At 36.8% G+C, this 18,542-nt stretch overlaps 1 protein-coding gene across 1 annotated transcript in view; it reads right to left on the minus strand.

The window, feature by feature from the left end:
* Positions 1–884: 884 nt before the first annotated feature.
* LOC103799905 (chromosome unknown open reading frame, human C7orf60) overlaps positions 885–18,542 on the minus strand; it is a 19,347-nt gene continuing 1,689 nt past the window's right edge. Inside the window, exons 2-4 of the mRNA XM_009072258.1 lie at positions 10,210–10,383; positions 4,915–5,029; positions 885–1,986 (exon numbers count right to left, since the gene is read on the minus strand). Coding sequence (XP_009070506.1) covers positions 1,357–1,986; positions 4,915–5,029; positions 10,210–10,383 — 919 coding nt within the window. The 3' untranslated portion in view covers positions 885–1,356. The remainder of the gene's footprint in view (positions 1,987–4,914; positions 5,030–10,209; positions 10,384–18,542) is intronic.

Genomic DNA, 18,542 nt, shown 5'->3' on the forward strand with positions numbered 1-18,542 from the left:
TAACAGCCTAACATTCAAACCTGAAAATTCTGGACTTTTTATTTAACTGGAAGAAAATCTAAGCTAAACTAATAATGAATAATCTCTTTTTTTTTTCTCTAACCACTGAACACAATTGGTTTTTCCTGCAAAAACTCAAATTCATTTTACAATTTAAAAACTTTGTATATGTAAAATATTTCTGTTCCATCTCCTTCCAGTGTAGATGTTTTCATTCAGCTATGGAGTTTTTATTTAACTGAACAGAAGACTTTGGGGCCCTAATAAGCAAACAAATAGTGTATGTTAACTTTACTTGTGTGGTCTGTGGCTTTATGCAAATATGTGTATCCTTGAAAAACTTGTATGATTATGTTCCTTTTAACAAAAATCAGTCTGCAGTTACCAGATAACTCAGGAGGCCTACAAATAAGGAAAATTCAAGAAAAAGTTGTTGGTTTTTAAAATGCATAAATAATTTACTTTAAAACATGACAAAACCCACCCTGTCCCTCCAAAAAAACCACAGTTGGAAGAGAATACAGAACACTGTCATTGGGGAAATACTGATATCTGTTAGTGCTTTTACACTCCTAAAATTGCAAAAATATGTTCCAGCTTTGAAGTGAAACATAACTGTCTAGACGTACCATACTCCTCTGGGGGGGAAACCTCTTCAGAAATCTCATGTTTAACTGCTATTTATGCAATGAAATTACACACTATGTATAACTATGGATGAATATATTCCAGTGTTTTTGTGTTATTTTGATTTGGTGTTATCTCAAGAGGGCTGTAATAAACATAAAATCAAATGTGCAAGTGTTATAGTTTCTCCAGCCCAGGCTTAACCAGAGTGAAACAAATTTTGGGGGGAAAAAAAAAAAAAAAAAAGGAAAAAAAAAGAAAAAAGTTTTGTTCCGTAATTAAGAAGGTAACCAAGTGTCTTAACCTATCTGCACATTTAATTAAAGTGCAAATTATTTCTTCCTACATATACTTCCAAGAAGCCACCAACTCCAGTGCCTTAAGCTCAACCACTTTGAGTTAAAATATCGAAACAACATTTAACAAATTAAATAGAATTCACACTTCACAGCACTAAAGAATGGTACCTTTCTGAAAAAAAAATTAGTGATACAAATCTAAAGAAAGTAACAGCAATTTATGCTATGACATGAGTCATCTGCATAAAACTTGTATTTTTTCACTTTCATACAAGAATAAATTTTAAAATTCAAAAGTAGAAAAAAATAGCAAACTCTGTAAACCTTTGCATTTTCTTTATGCAAACCGTTTTTGTGTGTTGAGCCCATGTTAGTATAGCAAAATTAGTTAAGCAAGAGGTCTGACTGAAAGGGCATTTCAATGACTACATTAACTTAGAAGCAATATAGGATCCTCTAGCTCATAGAAAGGAATTGAACTAGACTGGCTTTCTCCAGAGTCTGAGTCATAGGGAGCATCAGGTAGCTCCATAAAACCGTAAGCTAGTTGTTCATCTTCTGTATCCGATCGAACGTAGCAGGAAGTGTTGGAATACTCCTCATCCTCTATACTGTTGAAATCCTGTGGAATATACAACATTCCTGGGTAGTTCCTGCTAACTAAGTCACTTGTTGTTTGCAGGGAAGTTTTCCTAAATGCCATCAGGTGCATGTGAGAAAACTTGGAATACTTGAAGCGCTTAAAACCCAAGGATTCTATGGCAATTTTCCAGCTTTTCATCATCATAGCGCGGCGATTCTGATGAGATGAATCAGGAGTTATAACAAGCAATAAGCCATTTAATACAAGAAGTTCATGTGCCTTCTTGCAGCATATCCATCGTTGATAGGGTGACGGGAAGTAAGAAAGGAGGAGTGAGAAAACAACGACATGGAACAGTTCTCCAGGTAGAGAATCAATGGGATTTTTCAGTTGCTTAAGAAAGGCATCAATAGCATCTTGTGCCAGTTGGAGAGGTTGCTGAATTTGAAGATTTAAGAAGTCACATTTGTATACACTCTGGTAGAATAACAAAAACAGAAAACCAAACAAACATCAAGGTTAGTTTAAAGAGCAGATACATCCAAAATCCACAGAAAATCAATGACCTCTTCATTCCCTAGAGGAAATGTCAAACCTGCAACATTCTTCTTTGAATCAATCAATCTAATGGAAAAATTTAAACACACACTGCTAGTGTTCACAGGTGCAAAGCAAAATTTTCTACGTTCAGTATTTTACTAGAGATTTGATAGCTGAGAACTGTTTCTTAAAAAAATATTCACCCAAATAGAACAAAGTATTGAATCAACTCTCTCACAAATGATTTAAAAACTCAGATAAGCCTACACTGCTTTTGTTTTCATCTAATGGAAAAATTTAAACACACACTGCTAGTGTTCACAGGTGCAAAGCAAAATTTTCTACGTTCAGTATTTTACTAGAGATTTGATAGCTGAGAACTGTTTCTTAAAAAAATATTCACCCAAATAGAACAAAGTATTGAATCAACTCTCTCACAAATGATTTAAAAACTCAGATAAGCCTACACTGCTTTTGTTTTCCAAGTACTAAAAGAGAAGTTTTTATAAACCTGAAATGAGTAATTAGAACCTAGATTTGATACCTCAGTATTTCCACCAGTTCTTTAAGAAGAATTCAAGAAACTCAGTAGTTTGGTCACTTGGGAAAAAAGCATCATTATTTACTGGTACAGAAACAAAGAATAAGAAGGCAATATACATTGTAAAGTTACAGTACACTGACTGCTGTAAATGCAGAATATAGTGGTACACACCTGGGCAATTATCAAAGTAATGTAAGGACCACAAATAGTCTCTTGACCATTTGTTCACTCAAGTTGCCAAAAACAGGAATGACATCAAAATACAACACACAGAACAGTAAATACTCAACATCCTTAATCACAGAGTATTCAAAAAATAAATGCACGCTATTTAGTGAACAGTGAATTTTGACATTTCATATTCATCAAAACCTGGGACTGACTTTTCATAAAAAAAAGTATTAACATACAAGTTTCTGACCTGATAGCAACAGAAATTGTTATGAATGCCTAAGAGGAAGTGCAGTGAGTGACAGACTCTCAACAGGGAACTGAATGTGAAAGCAGATACAAAACATTCTGTAGAGCACATGGAAAGCTGGATTTAGATCTGCTGCATTTTAATACCATGGAAATATTTATAGTGTGTATTATGAAACAATATTCACAAAGATCACTAGAACACTATTACGAAGATATTCATAAAGGAACTGATGTGCACAATTGCTTCCAAGTAGAAGACAATGTTATTTATGTTTATATAAAATCACATTATCTTCTGAGACTAAGCAGAAAATTAGAAAAAGTAATCAATGTGCAGAATAAAAATCTGTTATTTATTTTTCAGTAGCTTTTATCTTGGCCTGCAATGTACAAAAATCAAGAAAAAGACTTGCATTATGTGGCTATAACCAAGAAATTTTAATTGCAACCATTATACCTGCAGGGTTATATTCTGTTTCCTTGTAATAGTTAGAACAGGAAATTAACAGTAGCAATTCATGATATCCTCTGCTAAGTTTTACGAGGAAGAAGCATTTTGAAAACTCATTGCTCAGAGTGACATGCAACTTAGAACTTCAAAACTTAAAAGACTTATAAAGTTACTGGTTACAAATATACAGTTGAAAAAGCAATTTAGACTGCAGGTATTTCTGAGAAGTGGAGAAATGATGTTAAAGACATTTAACATTAATTCAATTTCATTTCAGGACTAAAGTATGTTTCGAGCTGACTCCAGAAACACCTCATCCTGTGTCATGCCCAGCAGCCCTGTAGAGATGTCCTACAGCCTCTGACGTGGTGGAAGTCAATCACATTTGGGTAACTGATGCCTATTTTTCAAATTAGGCATGATGGAATCCACTCAAAGTTTGTGTTTTAGATGAAACTAACACTGAGCTGCTTTTAAAAGCAATTAACCAGACTCAAATTTTTACAATATATCTTTCAGTGTCTCTAAGCATATACACAAAAATACAGATTAGGTGTCACTGGGCTAAACATGGTGTCCACAGCAAATACTGCACATTTAGCATGTAAACCTCCCTGCAGCAAGGAAGAGAACATTATTTTCAAGTTAACTGTATTATTTTACTTGCACATTTCACTTCTAAAGGGGGTTACCTTAGGCCACAGATTTTACTAGAGCCTGATTTTAAACCACAAGTGGTTAAGATGTGTCTGGTCAAAGGCTTTTCTGTTTTCTGTCAAGAGATGTATTTCTGTATCTTTTTCATTTTCATTCCACTTTGTCATTTTGCTTGGTTGATAAATGTGATTAGGGGCTGACAGAAGTTGGGTCAAATGCAAAAGACAGAAAGAAAATACAATTACAGTAGAATTAATGAATTTGAGAACCTTACTATCTAGAGAAAATAAAGCAATGTACCCCAAAAGTACTGACAACCTTTTCCTCAGGACTGTGGAATTTCAGTAGTATTTCCAGCAATAAAGAGAAACATCCCCTTATAGTGCACTTCTGGTTACTAAACCTTCCCAGAAAACCTCACCAAATACAGCCACTGATAATTTCCTTCTGTTCAGTTCACCCCTAAGCCTACTCAATTTTTATTCCTGTCTTTTAAGGTGCAAGGACTCAGCTGAAATACCATTAAAAGGTAACTACTAAAATTTTCAGATTAATAACATTGTAATAAAGACATAATCTTGGAAAAAAACAATATTTAAAACAGAAAACACAACTGGGGTTTAAAGCCTGTTTGTGGGAAAGGATGTAGTAGGAGTGCCACAGTTCCTATTGAAGCAGAGATATTCAGGAAACATACTGCAGTATTAAACATACTTCTTTTACAGTAATTTTGAGGCATTTTAAAAATGTAAGAATCAAATTTATATTAAATTTGGCAACCATTACATACCTCAACAGCTGGAACAATGTCTATGCCAACTGTCAGAAATTCTTCAAACTTCAGAAATGGATTAAAGCAGCTACCAACATCAAGTAATCTGATCTTTCCCAAGGAGTGAAGGAACCTAAGAAGCAGCAAGAATTCAGTTTTATCCAATGTTATTTTTAAAGCTATATTCTGAATTACAATTTCAGATAACTAATCCAAAAATTCTGACTGAACATCACAGTAGTGACTAATGGAAGTGAATGTCTTACTTCAGCTGCTGAGATACCTAAAGAACCAAACTCCACCAGGAAAAACAGAAGGTCCTCAAGCAGAAGAGTCTTGTTCAGAGCAGCTGTGTTACTATTAACTTGTGTATTTGTAGTAAGTAAATAAAATGACAACTTGTGTGTCCACTTGACACGCTCTCTCTTATTGCTTTGTGTTTCCCACTTACCTTTTTTTGTTGTATTTATTGGTGTTGAAGTCACACTAGACACCAGAGTTAAGATTTCAGGGGTAGAAAAGGGAAACTGGCAACACTGAACTACGTAGTTCTCAGATCCATTTTAAAGGGCATCTGAAGCCAAGTGGCATAACTGGTTTAATAAAGACAAGAGAACACATAATGGTGTTCCCAGGTTATAAATGGGACACCAACTATAAATGAAAGCATTTAGTTACTCTCTGCAAATAAAAAAAAAATCTGCTAATATTAGCTAATATTTTTTTAAAAATGAAGATTTATCCGATATGAATTCTGGAGAACATTTTAGGAAGCCAAAAATCTATCTCCTTATCTGCCACAGTGTGATGACCCTACTATTCAAGGTGAAATTATAGACAAGAAGGCCAATGTCTGTTAATGCCAAATACTGAACTATGCTACCAAAGGAAAAAAAGGGGGGTGGAAATTAACTTGAGCCCTGATGTCATTTGTGATCAACTGCAAAACCAATCTGAAATGCCTTTATGAAGATAAAGAAAAGAATAATGATGTCTTTAAGTTAAATATATAGCTTAAAAAAGGAAAAGAAAAAAAGATGTGTGACAACATTTGAGGATAGTGAGTGCTGCCTTACCTCTGAAAGCATCTTACCTTCCAAAGGATAATATCCTTTACCAATGTCTAGAGCAACATTTGTGGTCTTCCAAATTTGCAACAGGCATTTTTTTCATGACTAAAGCACTTATTAGCATATATAATGCAGCATCAGGTAAGATCAATGGACCTGTACAGGAGTACTGGCAGACAGCTGTCTTGTCATCATTTAAAGGTTTTGCCTTGTCCTGGCATGTAGTTTGTCTAACCTCGTATGCTGCCACTCTTAAAAGAATTAGTATTTGAGTTGCACTCAGTTACCATTCATATTAAGGACTCAGCTGTTACATATCCTACAATCAAAGACACTGGGGTTTAAGTTTTTATTTTCCTTGCGTTCTGAATTTGGAGTTCCCTGCTGCTTAGTCTTACTTTGCAATTGCAGCAAACCAGTAAATGCTGGAGTTAGAACAATTCTGTTCCAGTCTACTGGTACACACTTTACACCCACCTGATTTTTCAAGGACAACTTCATGAGTGCACCCACATGTTAAAAAAAAGAATATATACAGCACTATTAGCACACAACAGATCAAGCTCTTTGAATTGGATCATTTACAAGGCTGCATCTAAAAAATTTCCATGATGATTTGTAACGTCTTAGAATATTCAAAATTCATTAATAGAGGCAAACAAAGTTACAGCTTTCACAGGGACTTCACAGAGAAGAAAATTATAATAACCTTCCAGTAAGCAAATGGTTTTTGTGCTTCAAGTTCCTGTAGCCAAAACCAATTGGCATCTCCAAAATATAAACTGTCATATTTCTGGGAAGGATTGAGCCCTAGAGAGACAGATAACTGCAAAAATTTTCAGAAACAGACCTGCAGGGCCAACATAGTGCAACAAAACCATGGCTGTACTCACAGCAACAATAATGCAGTAAGGAATGCTGCAAGAATAAAGCCTTTAAGCAGCAATAAAGAGATATGGGTTCTCTGTGCTCCTAGCGAGAGAAGCATAGTAATAATCTCCCAGAGAGGATGTTGTAGAAGCAAGAGAAAATATCTTGTTGCATTCGGCAGGAAAATAATGCCAAGTTTAAGTATTTTGCTTCTACATGGAATAGAAGATATCCAGGGCATACTTCTCTCAAAATTCCACTTTCTCTTGGAAGCAGATAGAAATACAACACTTATATGACCATCAGAAAAGTCACTTTATCTCTGAAATGAATCACTTCTAAGTGCTGACCTCCTAGCATACAGTTTTAAATTACACTAGCAAGGATGGAAGGCAGAAAAAAATTCAGAAGCCTTATGCTGCTGTCAGAAGAGCAGAACAAATGGACATCTGTTCTGAGTGGTAACACTGGTATGCCTCAGACCTTAAGTAACATCCACCCATAAAGATACCCAGTGGGAAGGTGTAGCTTGCTGAGATACGTATGAAAGAAGGAATGATAGGTTGTACCTTCAGAGGTCAAATCAGCATCTGAGAAGAATCCATACCAAAACCACTGATTCTTACCATTAAGGATAAAAAGCAAGACTGCCTAATTTGATAGAAAAAGAAGATAAACAATACTCACAAAGAAAATAAAGGGGGAACCAATTTATTCAAGAGAGGAGATGTTAAACAGCAGATAACAGCCACTTTTATCTTGCAAGATTGAGTCACTTTGATGCTCAGCTTCACAACAAGTGCAACTGCAGTGTTAGAGGCATTACACGTAGAGAACCCATTCTGGGATGGAAGGAAGTACTGTGGACAATACATTACTTTTTGTATAGACAAAAGTAAGAAATGGACTGCTCACATTAGCTATTTCTGAGAGACTCATCAATTTTATTCTGGCAAAGAGGTGAGCAACAGGAACCGAGTTAATCGAAGTAGCTGAATGACCTTCTGATCTGCAGTCAACTTGGCACTTCTGATTTCTGTAATATTTCCCACCATCACCTTTAAGGGCTGACTGAGTGCTTCCTACTTCTCTCCACATCTCCCAGCATCTTTTTTACTACCTGTTGAACTTTTTCTTACCAAGCTAGTTTTGCTCCTTACCAAGCAAAGTAGTGTCTCTCCAGAATGGCTTGCCATTACAGGTAAGTTCAGAAATGGCTCCTACCTGTTTCTATACCACTTGAGAGACAACTATATATGGGATGAACAAAATTATTGTCTTGACACTTACCAGAGTAAAACAAAGAGTTACAGGCTTAGTCATACCTAGAGACAAACCCACCACTCTTATTTGTAGTGTTACATGACCAGAATGAAGTGACAGTCTTTGAACAAGAGGTGTGCAGGTTCCACCATAGCCCTTGTATAAAGTTTTAGACTTCACTAATTCATCAGTGCAGACATGGTAGAAAAGCATTTCAGGAGCAATGTATGCTTTGTGTAATGCACAATCCATTTTCATTCTGATGAACTCTGTAATTTCTTCTATAAGGCAACAAGAAAGAAACTGAATTTTGATTTCTCTGTGCAGTGACTTAGACCAGTTTTGCCTTGTTGCTTTAAGATCTGTACAGCTACTAAAAACTTTACTATCATTTGATTTTACTTAGGTAAATGTTATAAAACTTGTCTTTTCCAGGTATGTCTTTATGAATGTACATATTTTTAAGTTTTGAGAATGAAGATAAAAATTCAGCATCACTCACTATGTTAACAAATACTTCCAAAATCATTTATAAAATGTCTCCATTAACTACTTTCTGTACACACTAAGGAAGGCTACAGACTACTGCTAGCAAGAAGGAACTTGGGTGAAGTTAGCTCTGCAGCAGCCACCATTAATTGTATAAAGACAGTGCATGCAAGGAGAGCTAATGCTTCATCCTGACAGTGCCTCCCACTGGAAGAGAAATCACCTTTAAGCAGTGTGTGATCATCAAACCTATTGCTTTAAACAAACAAGTACCATCAACCTGCTACCTACAGTAATGCTAAAATGATGTGTTAACAACTGCATTACTGAGACCTTATAAGGTATTAGGATGTCATCAGACCTCTGTGCCAAAGTGCCTGGCAGTTCTCATTAGAAACAGGTATTCATCTGGAGGCTGACTTAGCAAAATGAGCACTAAAAAGGAGTCTGTGGGGGAAGTTAGCTTATGAGAAGCCACTGCCTTCATTTTGGAAGTATCTGATTTGCTTTGTTTTGTCATAACAGGACAACAACAGGAAAAATATTTTCATTTTGCATGTAACTATTCGACTCCATAGGTATTTGGTATCTTCACACCTTTTGCAAGTGAATTAACAAACAGGAGAAAAACAGAAGATATCAGCTCCCAAGGACAGACACAACTGTTAATGACATTAGTAACATGTTTGTTCCTTTCCTAACTGATACTACATCTAACTTAAAGTGCTGATCACAGAAGACATGCTACAAAAATAAGAAAAAAAATCTCTTTACAGAACAGAAAAAACCACTCTTGCAGGTATTTGTAAGATGTAGTATATACAGACTATGAAACAAGTTGTAAGTGTGACATCTGTAGATTCTATGCTTATGCATTATTTCCTTATATTTGCAAAAGATTAATTTTTTTCCATCACAGATGAAATAGCCACACTCATGATCCATGTTATTTAGTAAAAAAAATAGAGGGTGGGACTTCACTGAAATAATAAAGCTAGCCCTGAATGTCAAAAATAAAATTCTTACTTGAGTGAAGGTCAGAAACAAAATTAAAAATGTTTTTAGGAAACCACCTCAAGGATACTACAATTTCTGCAGAGCCAGTCATCAGAAAGCTACCACATTAAAAGTTAAGGGATGTAATTTAAAATTGCTTTTGAAGTGTATAATTGGAATCAAGAGTTTCTCTGCAATTATTTATGAAGAGAAAGTTTTAAGTACTCTGATATTTACACTTGGTACTTAGTACTTACATAAGCAATTGACTTTTCAACAGTGCTGAACAGCCATTAGATTCTAACTTAATTAACATCTCCCTTATTTCATCTCAAGGTTTAATATAAATTGCATTGCACACCAATGACATGCTAAAGTGAAATTGCTCTAGCACTTAAATGAAGATGACTAAGTTGTCATTCTCAAGCAATTTTTTTATGGCATCCACCAAAATATACTACAACACAAATAGTTCTTGAAGTATATATAGACATGAAAATGCCCTTTCTTATCTATTAAAAATACATCAGACTGATCTAACATGTTATAGGGGAAGAAGTGTCCTGGTAGGTTTAAAACACACAAAGAGGAAGGAAAAAAAGTCTGGAAAACAAGTAAAACTTACTCTTCTGTCACAGCTTCATGATTTGTCAAGCCAAAGTTTGGCAAAGGATCTTCAATCTTGGGAGTCTGAGGAACATTTAAAGCTTGAGTGGTCTTAGAAGCAAGAAGTGCTCTTTTTTCATCTTTCTCAAGTGCTTTTCTTTTCCCACCGTTCTGAAAGTATTCTCGGCACACACTGAAAAGACAAAAAGAAAAATTCCCCAGGAAAAATGAATGCTCTTTTTGGTCATTAGTATAGGCAAGACACAAACAGAGCTTTAAGAGATACAAAAGTGCTGTCAGCTCTTAAACAAATCTGGGGTTTACTGTAACTTCGGTAAATCAACTTTAGAAAACAACTGATACCAAATGATACCCTAAGTCGACTGGTGGGTGTTTGGTCTTTTTTTCCCTCCCAAATTAGGCAATAAATCACAGCCGAGTAAACAGATTAAAAATATTTTTATCTGGATAGACTTTTAAAGCAAGACACTGGAAGCCTCCTCAGAACATCATTAGAGGGTAAACTTCAGCTGCTACCTGAGCACTGCAGTTCTCCACTATGGTGCTAAGAGCTGTTAACTACCTCCCTGTAAACACCACAGGGTTTTGAAAAATCTGTGTCTTGTCAGACACAATGTGGGGGAAAAGAAACATAATCCAGATTTATGGGCTAACTTACATCCCCGGGTTTTTAATTTTAATTGAGTTTGCCTGGGGCATTTTTGGTTTTAAGTAACTGATATCTGCAATAGCTGTGTTATTCTGGAAAACTTATTTTAGCTTTCAATTTTCCCCCATATTTAATTATTTTTTCTTATAGGAACCACAACAACATAATCTAGTCATACTTGAACAAAAATATTAACCAGTTTCAAGAAACTAGTGTTACCAAAAAGGTTAAATAGGACCTGCATTACTTCAAACAGTAGTCAGCATTAGTGTACGACAAGCAAGCATTATGCTCAAGAATAACTGAATTTAGTCCACAAAATAGAAACAAAATTGGAAACAATTTGTTGCTGTGAAATTAAAAAGCCTGACTTGCCCTGCACAATGCAGTATTTTTAATTAGATATGCCAGCCAAGTATGTGCACGGAAAGTTTAACAGAAATAGTACTTGTTTGAATAATGTTTTCCTAACAACCCATTTTTATGACGCCTTCTTGAAATTCACATAATTTTACTCTAACAAATCTGCAGAGGTTTGAAGGAAACATTCCAGAAAACAAATTCAAGCACATTTTAATAATATCTTATACAAAGCAGGATCAAGATAACAGTATTTCACATGACAAACTCAGGAATGGACACATTGGTATGTGCTGCATTTAAATCACAAATACAGACAAGGACTTGGAATACACAGGTCTTATCTAAGGGCTGTGATATTTTAGGCATCAAATATATCCTATCTCTCCACCATACAAGATGTGAACGACAGAACAGAAAGAGTCACTGGAGTTGAGTTTCTTAGAGAGAAACATACACAATCAAAAAGATACAGATAAAAGTTACTTTACTCAAGATGGTAGGAAAGAAGCACCTTGAGACAGTAAATATATAATCACAGCGTAACAGGATGGGTAAGGTTGAAAGGGAGCACAGTGGGTCCATCTGGTCCAAACTCCCTGCTCAAGCAGGGTCATCCTAGAGCACATGGCACAGGAGTGCATCCAGATGGTTCTTGATTATCTCTGGTGAGGGAGATTCCACAACCTCTCTGGGCAATCTGTTATTTCAGTGTGTGGTCACTTGCATAGTAAAGAATTTCTTCCTCATATTTAGGTGGAACTTCCTGTGCATCAGTTTCTGCCCATTGCCTCTTGTCCTATTAAGAAGAGCCTCGCCCTATCCCCTTTACACTCTCCCTTCAGATACTTATAGAAATTGATGAGGTCACCTCTCAGCCATCTCTTCTTGAGGCTGAATAGGCCCAGCTCTCTCATCCTTTCCTCATAAGAGATGTTCTATCCCCTTAGTCATTTTTGTGGCCCTCCACTGGACTTGCTCCAGGAGCTCCATGTCTCTCTGGTACTAAGAAACCCAGAACTGGCCTCACTGGTGTTGAGTAAAGGGGCAGGACCACCTCCCTTGACCTGCTGGCAACACTCTTCCTACAACACCCTAGCATACCATTTGCCTTCTTGGCCATAACAGCTCACTGCTGGCTCATGGGCAGCTTGTTGTCCACCACGACCCTCAGGTCCTTCTCTGCAGAGCTGCTTTCCAGCAGGTCAGCCCCCAGCAGGTACTGGTGCCTGAGGTTATTCTTCCCCAAGTGCAGAACCCTGCATCTGCTTCTGCTGAACTTCAGACAGTTCTTAAAATAGCACATTATGTCTTATATGCTACTAATTCTTGCTGTGAGGGAGGAAAATATTTGTTATCTTAGACACATTTCTGTGCTGACATGCTTACAGGACTTCAAGATCAAAACTGACCTGTGTCTCAAGCAGGCCCTAGGCATCCTTATACCAAATATAAAAAGCCTAAAATGTAAACAGTAACCTTGCAGCAGAAAACAGTTTTACAAGGAATAAAGTCAGTAAACATATTTATAAACAACAAATATATAGTTAAAATTCCTCAGTAACCAAAGCTATTTTCAGACCAATGAATAAAGAAATAAAATCTACATCTTAGCAGTAAGGAGCAAGATCACATGCAGCAGCATGAACAGCAGTCCAGGCTGCAATACTATTAGACATAGACTGAAATCATACCAACTCCATCCACTAGACATTGCACATATGGGAAGACAATTCTAGAATCAACAAAGTTAAAGTAGAACGAGCCAGTCACTTAACTTCACAGGGAACAGATTTAAAAAAAGAATAAATCAGTAAACACAAGAGAACCCTGGCAAAACACTTGAATTACTGCTGGTATGCCAATTAAAATGTATTTTACACTATACTGTATTATCTATGAATAAGCATGTGATCAATTTAGAACTATATAGTTCTGTGTGTCATTTAGTCAAAGAAATGAAACTTGCAAAGATAAAGATATTTCTTCAGGTTATCAGCTACCATGCCACTGTTGCCACCTTGCAGTCTTTTTATTTTTATTCTGTCTTTTTTTCCTCATTACCTTCTTAAAATATCCAGAATCAATGGCAGTTTAAATAGTGTTACACTGCCACTGCCACTGACATTAAGTCATAACACAAAGCATTCACAGCCTGGAGAGAATGTACTGTTTTTTTCCTCAACTATACACATTACCAACCTTTTAACTCCCTTGAAGCTGGTATGCTGCCCAGCTTAACACTTTAATAAGCTCTTGCACCAGAGAACCACCTTCCTGTAAAGTGCAAAACTTATACTACACTTTATAAATTCCTTTTGTCACCGAGAAGCCATTTCTTCCTCATTCTTGGTACTGATGCAAATCAGTATTTTCTTCCATCTTTCTATCCCTATCTATCATGTCAACTGAGTTCTCATCATTCTATGCTCTTAACTGACCTTCCTTATCTGCACAAAAGACACTATCAAAGCCAACCATGAGGATAAGCATCTTCTACTCCTGCATTTTCCCTTGTGGACAGAGGGCCAGACTCAGGAAGGCCCAAGAATAGATAAACCTCTTCATATTCAGACCCTAGTCACTGGCGCAGTAGCACAAGTGACCACAAATAAACCTCTTCATATTCAGACCCTAGTCTGCATACTGGTGCAATAGCACAAGTGACCACAAATAAACCCCAACTAAATCCACCCATCCAAACAAGAAGCAGCCTGGTCACACTGCACTTCATAACCATTGAGGGTTCTCTCCCTTTTATGCTTCTCTGAAGTCACAGTGATTCTGGCATGATTACTACATGTTGTCCTGAGGCCTGAGAGGAGCTGTCTGTGGACTCATGGAAGTAAATCTCACACCTGCTCTGGAGTAACATGAGCAGTCAGCACTGGGAGCCAACCAGAGGTAGCTTACCTCATGGTAACTGGCTGATGTAGCCACATGTTTAACTTCACAGCCATTAAAAGCAGTCATTGGTCACTCTGTGGTTTGAGTATGCAGTTATGTAAGACCCTACATTTAACAACTGTCTCAAGTAATGAATAGAGCATCTCTTAATTATCTACAAAGAGAAATAAAATTAAGGAATCCGTTTTGTAATTCTGAGAAACGACACGGCTCCACTTTTAACTGACGTTTAAACATTGTCTTTGAACAGACTATTAGCTCTGCAATTAACACACCTGCCTGTGAAAAACTGTGCAATGTTAATGCTACCTGAGTTGACACTTGCTACAGTTTACACCAACTGTGAAATAACTATTTCAGGCATAAACCCTTTAAGCTTCCTGGCAGAGACATGTGGTTAGGTTTCTCAGTGAAGTGTCCAGTTCATATCTTTGTTTTAGAATAGAAACCAAAAACCAAATCTAGGTATTTCCTTTGTGAAACTTGTTTTCCATACCTCAAATATCATATGGTAAATAAACTGTTCAAATTGACACCCTGCTCCACCATTTGGGCTGCACAAGTAAAGGAAGTTTCAGTAAAAGCCAATATGAATACATATTATTTTGTTAATAGTCTCAAGCAAGAAAAGAGAAGCTTTGTTTTCAAATACAGTGGCCAAACCCAAGGGTTTCAATAGACTATATAATGAAAAAAATGAGGGGGACACTGACAAAGAAACACTATACGAAATTTAAGAACCATAAAGCAAGAGGTAATTAGCTCTTCTCGTCAAGTAATAATGAACAACAAAATAAAAGCTGGTATGACCAACTTTTATTATGGCAAAATGCAGTTTCTGATAGATGTACTCAATGCTTGAGGATTTCAAGCACCCAGTTTTACTGCCTAACTGCACAGTCCATCTCTTTCCTCCTGCTTTATAAGAAGGAAAAGGTGAGCTTGACTGATGTTCCTTACAGTATTTTACTAACCAAAACCTAAAATTGAAGATGACTTTCAGTGAGGGTACAGAGAAAAAACAAACATCCCTTCAGAGGTGAAGAGAAGTCTGGACTTTTCATCATGGTTTCTGTCTGCAAAACATTTCTCCTCTCCTACCACACACTGAGGAACTAGTTTATAAACATCAACTGTCAGAGCTACTAGCCTGAAAAAACCAAAAGTGTGAATGGTTCCATTGGTTTAACCCATCCATCTCCAAATCTCCAAAGTGAAGGAAGGGAAAAAGTCTCAATTGCACTTGAACATATCATACCTAGAAGAGAAGAAGAGCTGTCTTTGGACTGGAAAATATTTTGTGATTTTGCCTTGCCTGATGCACTCCAGGACACAGCTGGCCCTCTTGGCTGCCAGGGCACACTGCTGACTCATGTTCAACTTGCCATGGAGCAGGACCTCCAGATCCCCTCCTGCAGCACTGTTCTCCAGCCTCTTATTCCCCAGTCTGTACATACATCCAGGGTTGCCTTGTCCCAGGTGCAGAATCCAGCCCTTGTCTTTGTTAAACTTCATACAGTTGGTGATTGCCTAGCCCTTTGACTGTCTAGCTCTCTCTGCAGGGCCTTTCTACCTCCAAGGGAGTCAACAGCTCCTCCCAATTTAGTATCATTGGCAAACAATGTGTTTAACAGCAAAAATGAAGACTGTCATACAACATGAACACTGAACATTGTCTCTTCCTATTTTAAATGATTTTGCTCCTCCTGCTTATGTCACCTCCGTCTTAATTCCATTCTCCTGAGAGTGAATTGCTTGACTAACTGCATTCATCAAAAAAACTGCAAAACAGTGTTGAAGGGACTTGCAGACAATTAATTCATCCAATCAATCCAACCATTCCAAGACAAACAAGATCAGCTTTCCAGTTCTAGCAGAGACCTGCTATTCTCAAAGATCCTGTAGGGATTACTTAGCTATCCCTTCTTTTGACTAGACAGCTCTAGTTTCTAGAAAAAAGCCCCAAAGTTTTTGTGGAAAAAAATTTTTGATCATTAGTTTATTTTTCCTGGAGCTGAGCTGCTGCTTGTTATTTTTTAAAATGCAGTGGCCAAGGTGATATTTTGGCTAAGCACAGTGCTAAAGTCAGAGGATTACTTGACATATCTTGTGGACAATCTCATTAACGTCTCCCAGTATGATATTTGCCTTTCTTGCAAAAGCATCCCATGACTGTTTCATATTTAGTTTGTGGCCTGCTACAGAATCCATATAGTATTTTGAAAGACTGACAACCAATTATTCCCTGGCCTGTATTTGCACAGCTGATAATATTTCACATAGTCGATAATATTTAGTACAGTTAACAACAGGGTTAATTTTAATCCTGTTCTCACAGTTCTTTTCTCTTTGGTCTCATTTACAAATGTAATAAACAGACTTCATTCTAGCAGACTGCTAAGAAAATACTGATTAGTTATGGATACAGGGACAGACACAGAGCCCTTCTCAGTAAATCACATTTGTAAGATAAGCTTCTCATATTTATTCTCTGCAAATTTTTCCAAACAGTTCTGCACTCACCAGATATTAATCTCATCAGGACTATATTTCTTTGCTTATGAAACAGTCAAAAGACTTTTGAAAAAAAATGTAGGTCTACATAGTGCTTTGTCATGATAGCTAGAAGTGAAGATTTTGGTTTCTGTTGTCTAAAAAAAAAAAATCATCAAGTCAACACAAGTCTTAACACGAATGCAAAAGAATCAGAAATAAGCAAACCTGCTGGTCTAGCTTATTTTGTTCTAACTAGAACCAGAACAGGCTAGCATTCATTGTCCATTCAAAGGTTCACCAGCCTATGCCAGCAAAAATTAATAGTTAGGACAGTTATTCAGGATAAACACCATCCTACCCTATAAATGAAAGGGAAACAGAAGTGTTAATTTGCAAATTTCATTTGCTACTCTTCATTTCAGTTTCTAAATACATAAAGGAAGGAAAGAACAGTTGAGTGTTGCACAGGCTTTTTACACCACCACTCAAGGAAGGGACCATTAACCTGCATCTGGAAGCAGATTAAGTTTAAATCCATCTACCCCTGTCCCTCTCCTCAATTAACAGTTCTATAATATTGCCCTGAAACAATAAATAAAACTGGCCCTATACAAGTCAGCATATGGCCATCAGCACAGTCTATCATGTACTGCTCTCCATCTTTAACAGTTTCTAAAGTCTAGATATGTGCTTCTTTAAATCAACAACTCATGAAGAAGTAAAACAATACATTTTATGTCATCTGGTTTAAGAATTAATGTCAGATTGAGCATTTTTTGTGTCTTCAACTGAATAGCTAGAAAGACTTTTGAATGGAGAATTCTGCAAACAAAATTATTATTCTTGACCGAAAAGTACGTGAAGCTTCTCTAGTGGTTATCTGCAAACTGATTTATTTTATCAGACGCTAAGAGAATACAAGGAAAATGAAAGAAAAAAACCCCCAACCCACCAACCCGAAGTCTTTTGTTCCTTTTTATAACTACTGGAAAAACACCTCTCAGTTTCAGATCTCTGAAAAGATCTTCCTTCAAATTAAAACAAAACTCAGCCTCTCCTTTCTTCAGCAGGGATATACCAGTGGTTCCAAACTATTTTCAGCATTGCATTCCCAAATTAAAATTAATCTAATATATAAATGCTACCTTCCTGCTGTCATGGTGACACAGAAATAAGCATTGAGCAAAAGCTTTCATTTAAGGCTCTTTCAAGTTCTCTTGCATGCAATTATGCACCCAGGCACAAGGAGGAGGAATGAACAACAATAGGACCTGCCACCTGTCTGGCACACCTCTTGGCCCTGTGAGAAGGAATGAAAAACTGCAGAACAAAGTCAATCTAATATGTGATGGTATTAAGCAATCCAGACCTTGGTTTAATCTGAAACACACAACAGTGAAAAGTACCCCTCTTTTTCTATTGATGTAATAACTCCTGACCTGTTGACTTTCCAAACTAAAAAGCTATGTTCTTTATCTGAAGCTTTACACAAAGAGCATTTTAGTGTCTCTTAACACATGGATTCTCTTCTTAATATGAGCTCAGGCTGCAAGGCCCAAACTGGACACTTAAATGTTTATTTTGTAAAGGATCTATAACAGAAACCAAGTGAGACAGAGAACCCAAAACCTTCAATACACAGGCCATCAACTGTTCCTCAAGAAACATTATCCTGTCCTACAGAGTAACAGACAAGCTTGCCACAAGCTAAGGGAATACTGTTTAGCTGAAATTAAAGTAAGCACACACAGCTCTACTGATAATCAAATTGTAAGAAAATATAGTGCAGTGTTTCACGGAATCTGCCCTGGGTGCAGTACAATTAGTTTTTTCACAGATAACCTGAACTGTGGAACAGTCAGTTCCAGTTCCTCTTAAGTGACGTGTGAATGATGCCAAACCAGGGTGGGGGGGAGGGG

This window comes from Acanthisitta chloris, unplaced genomic scaffold (assembly GCF_000695815.1).
Source record: "Acanthisitta chloris isolate BGI_N310 unplaced genomic scaffold, ASM69581v1 scaffold17543, whole genome shotgun sequence".
In the NCBI taxonomy this organism is placed as follows: domain Eukaryota; kingdom Metazoa; phylum Chordata; class Aves; order Passeriformes; family Acanthisittidae; genus Acanthisitta; species Acanthisitta chloris.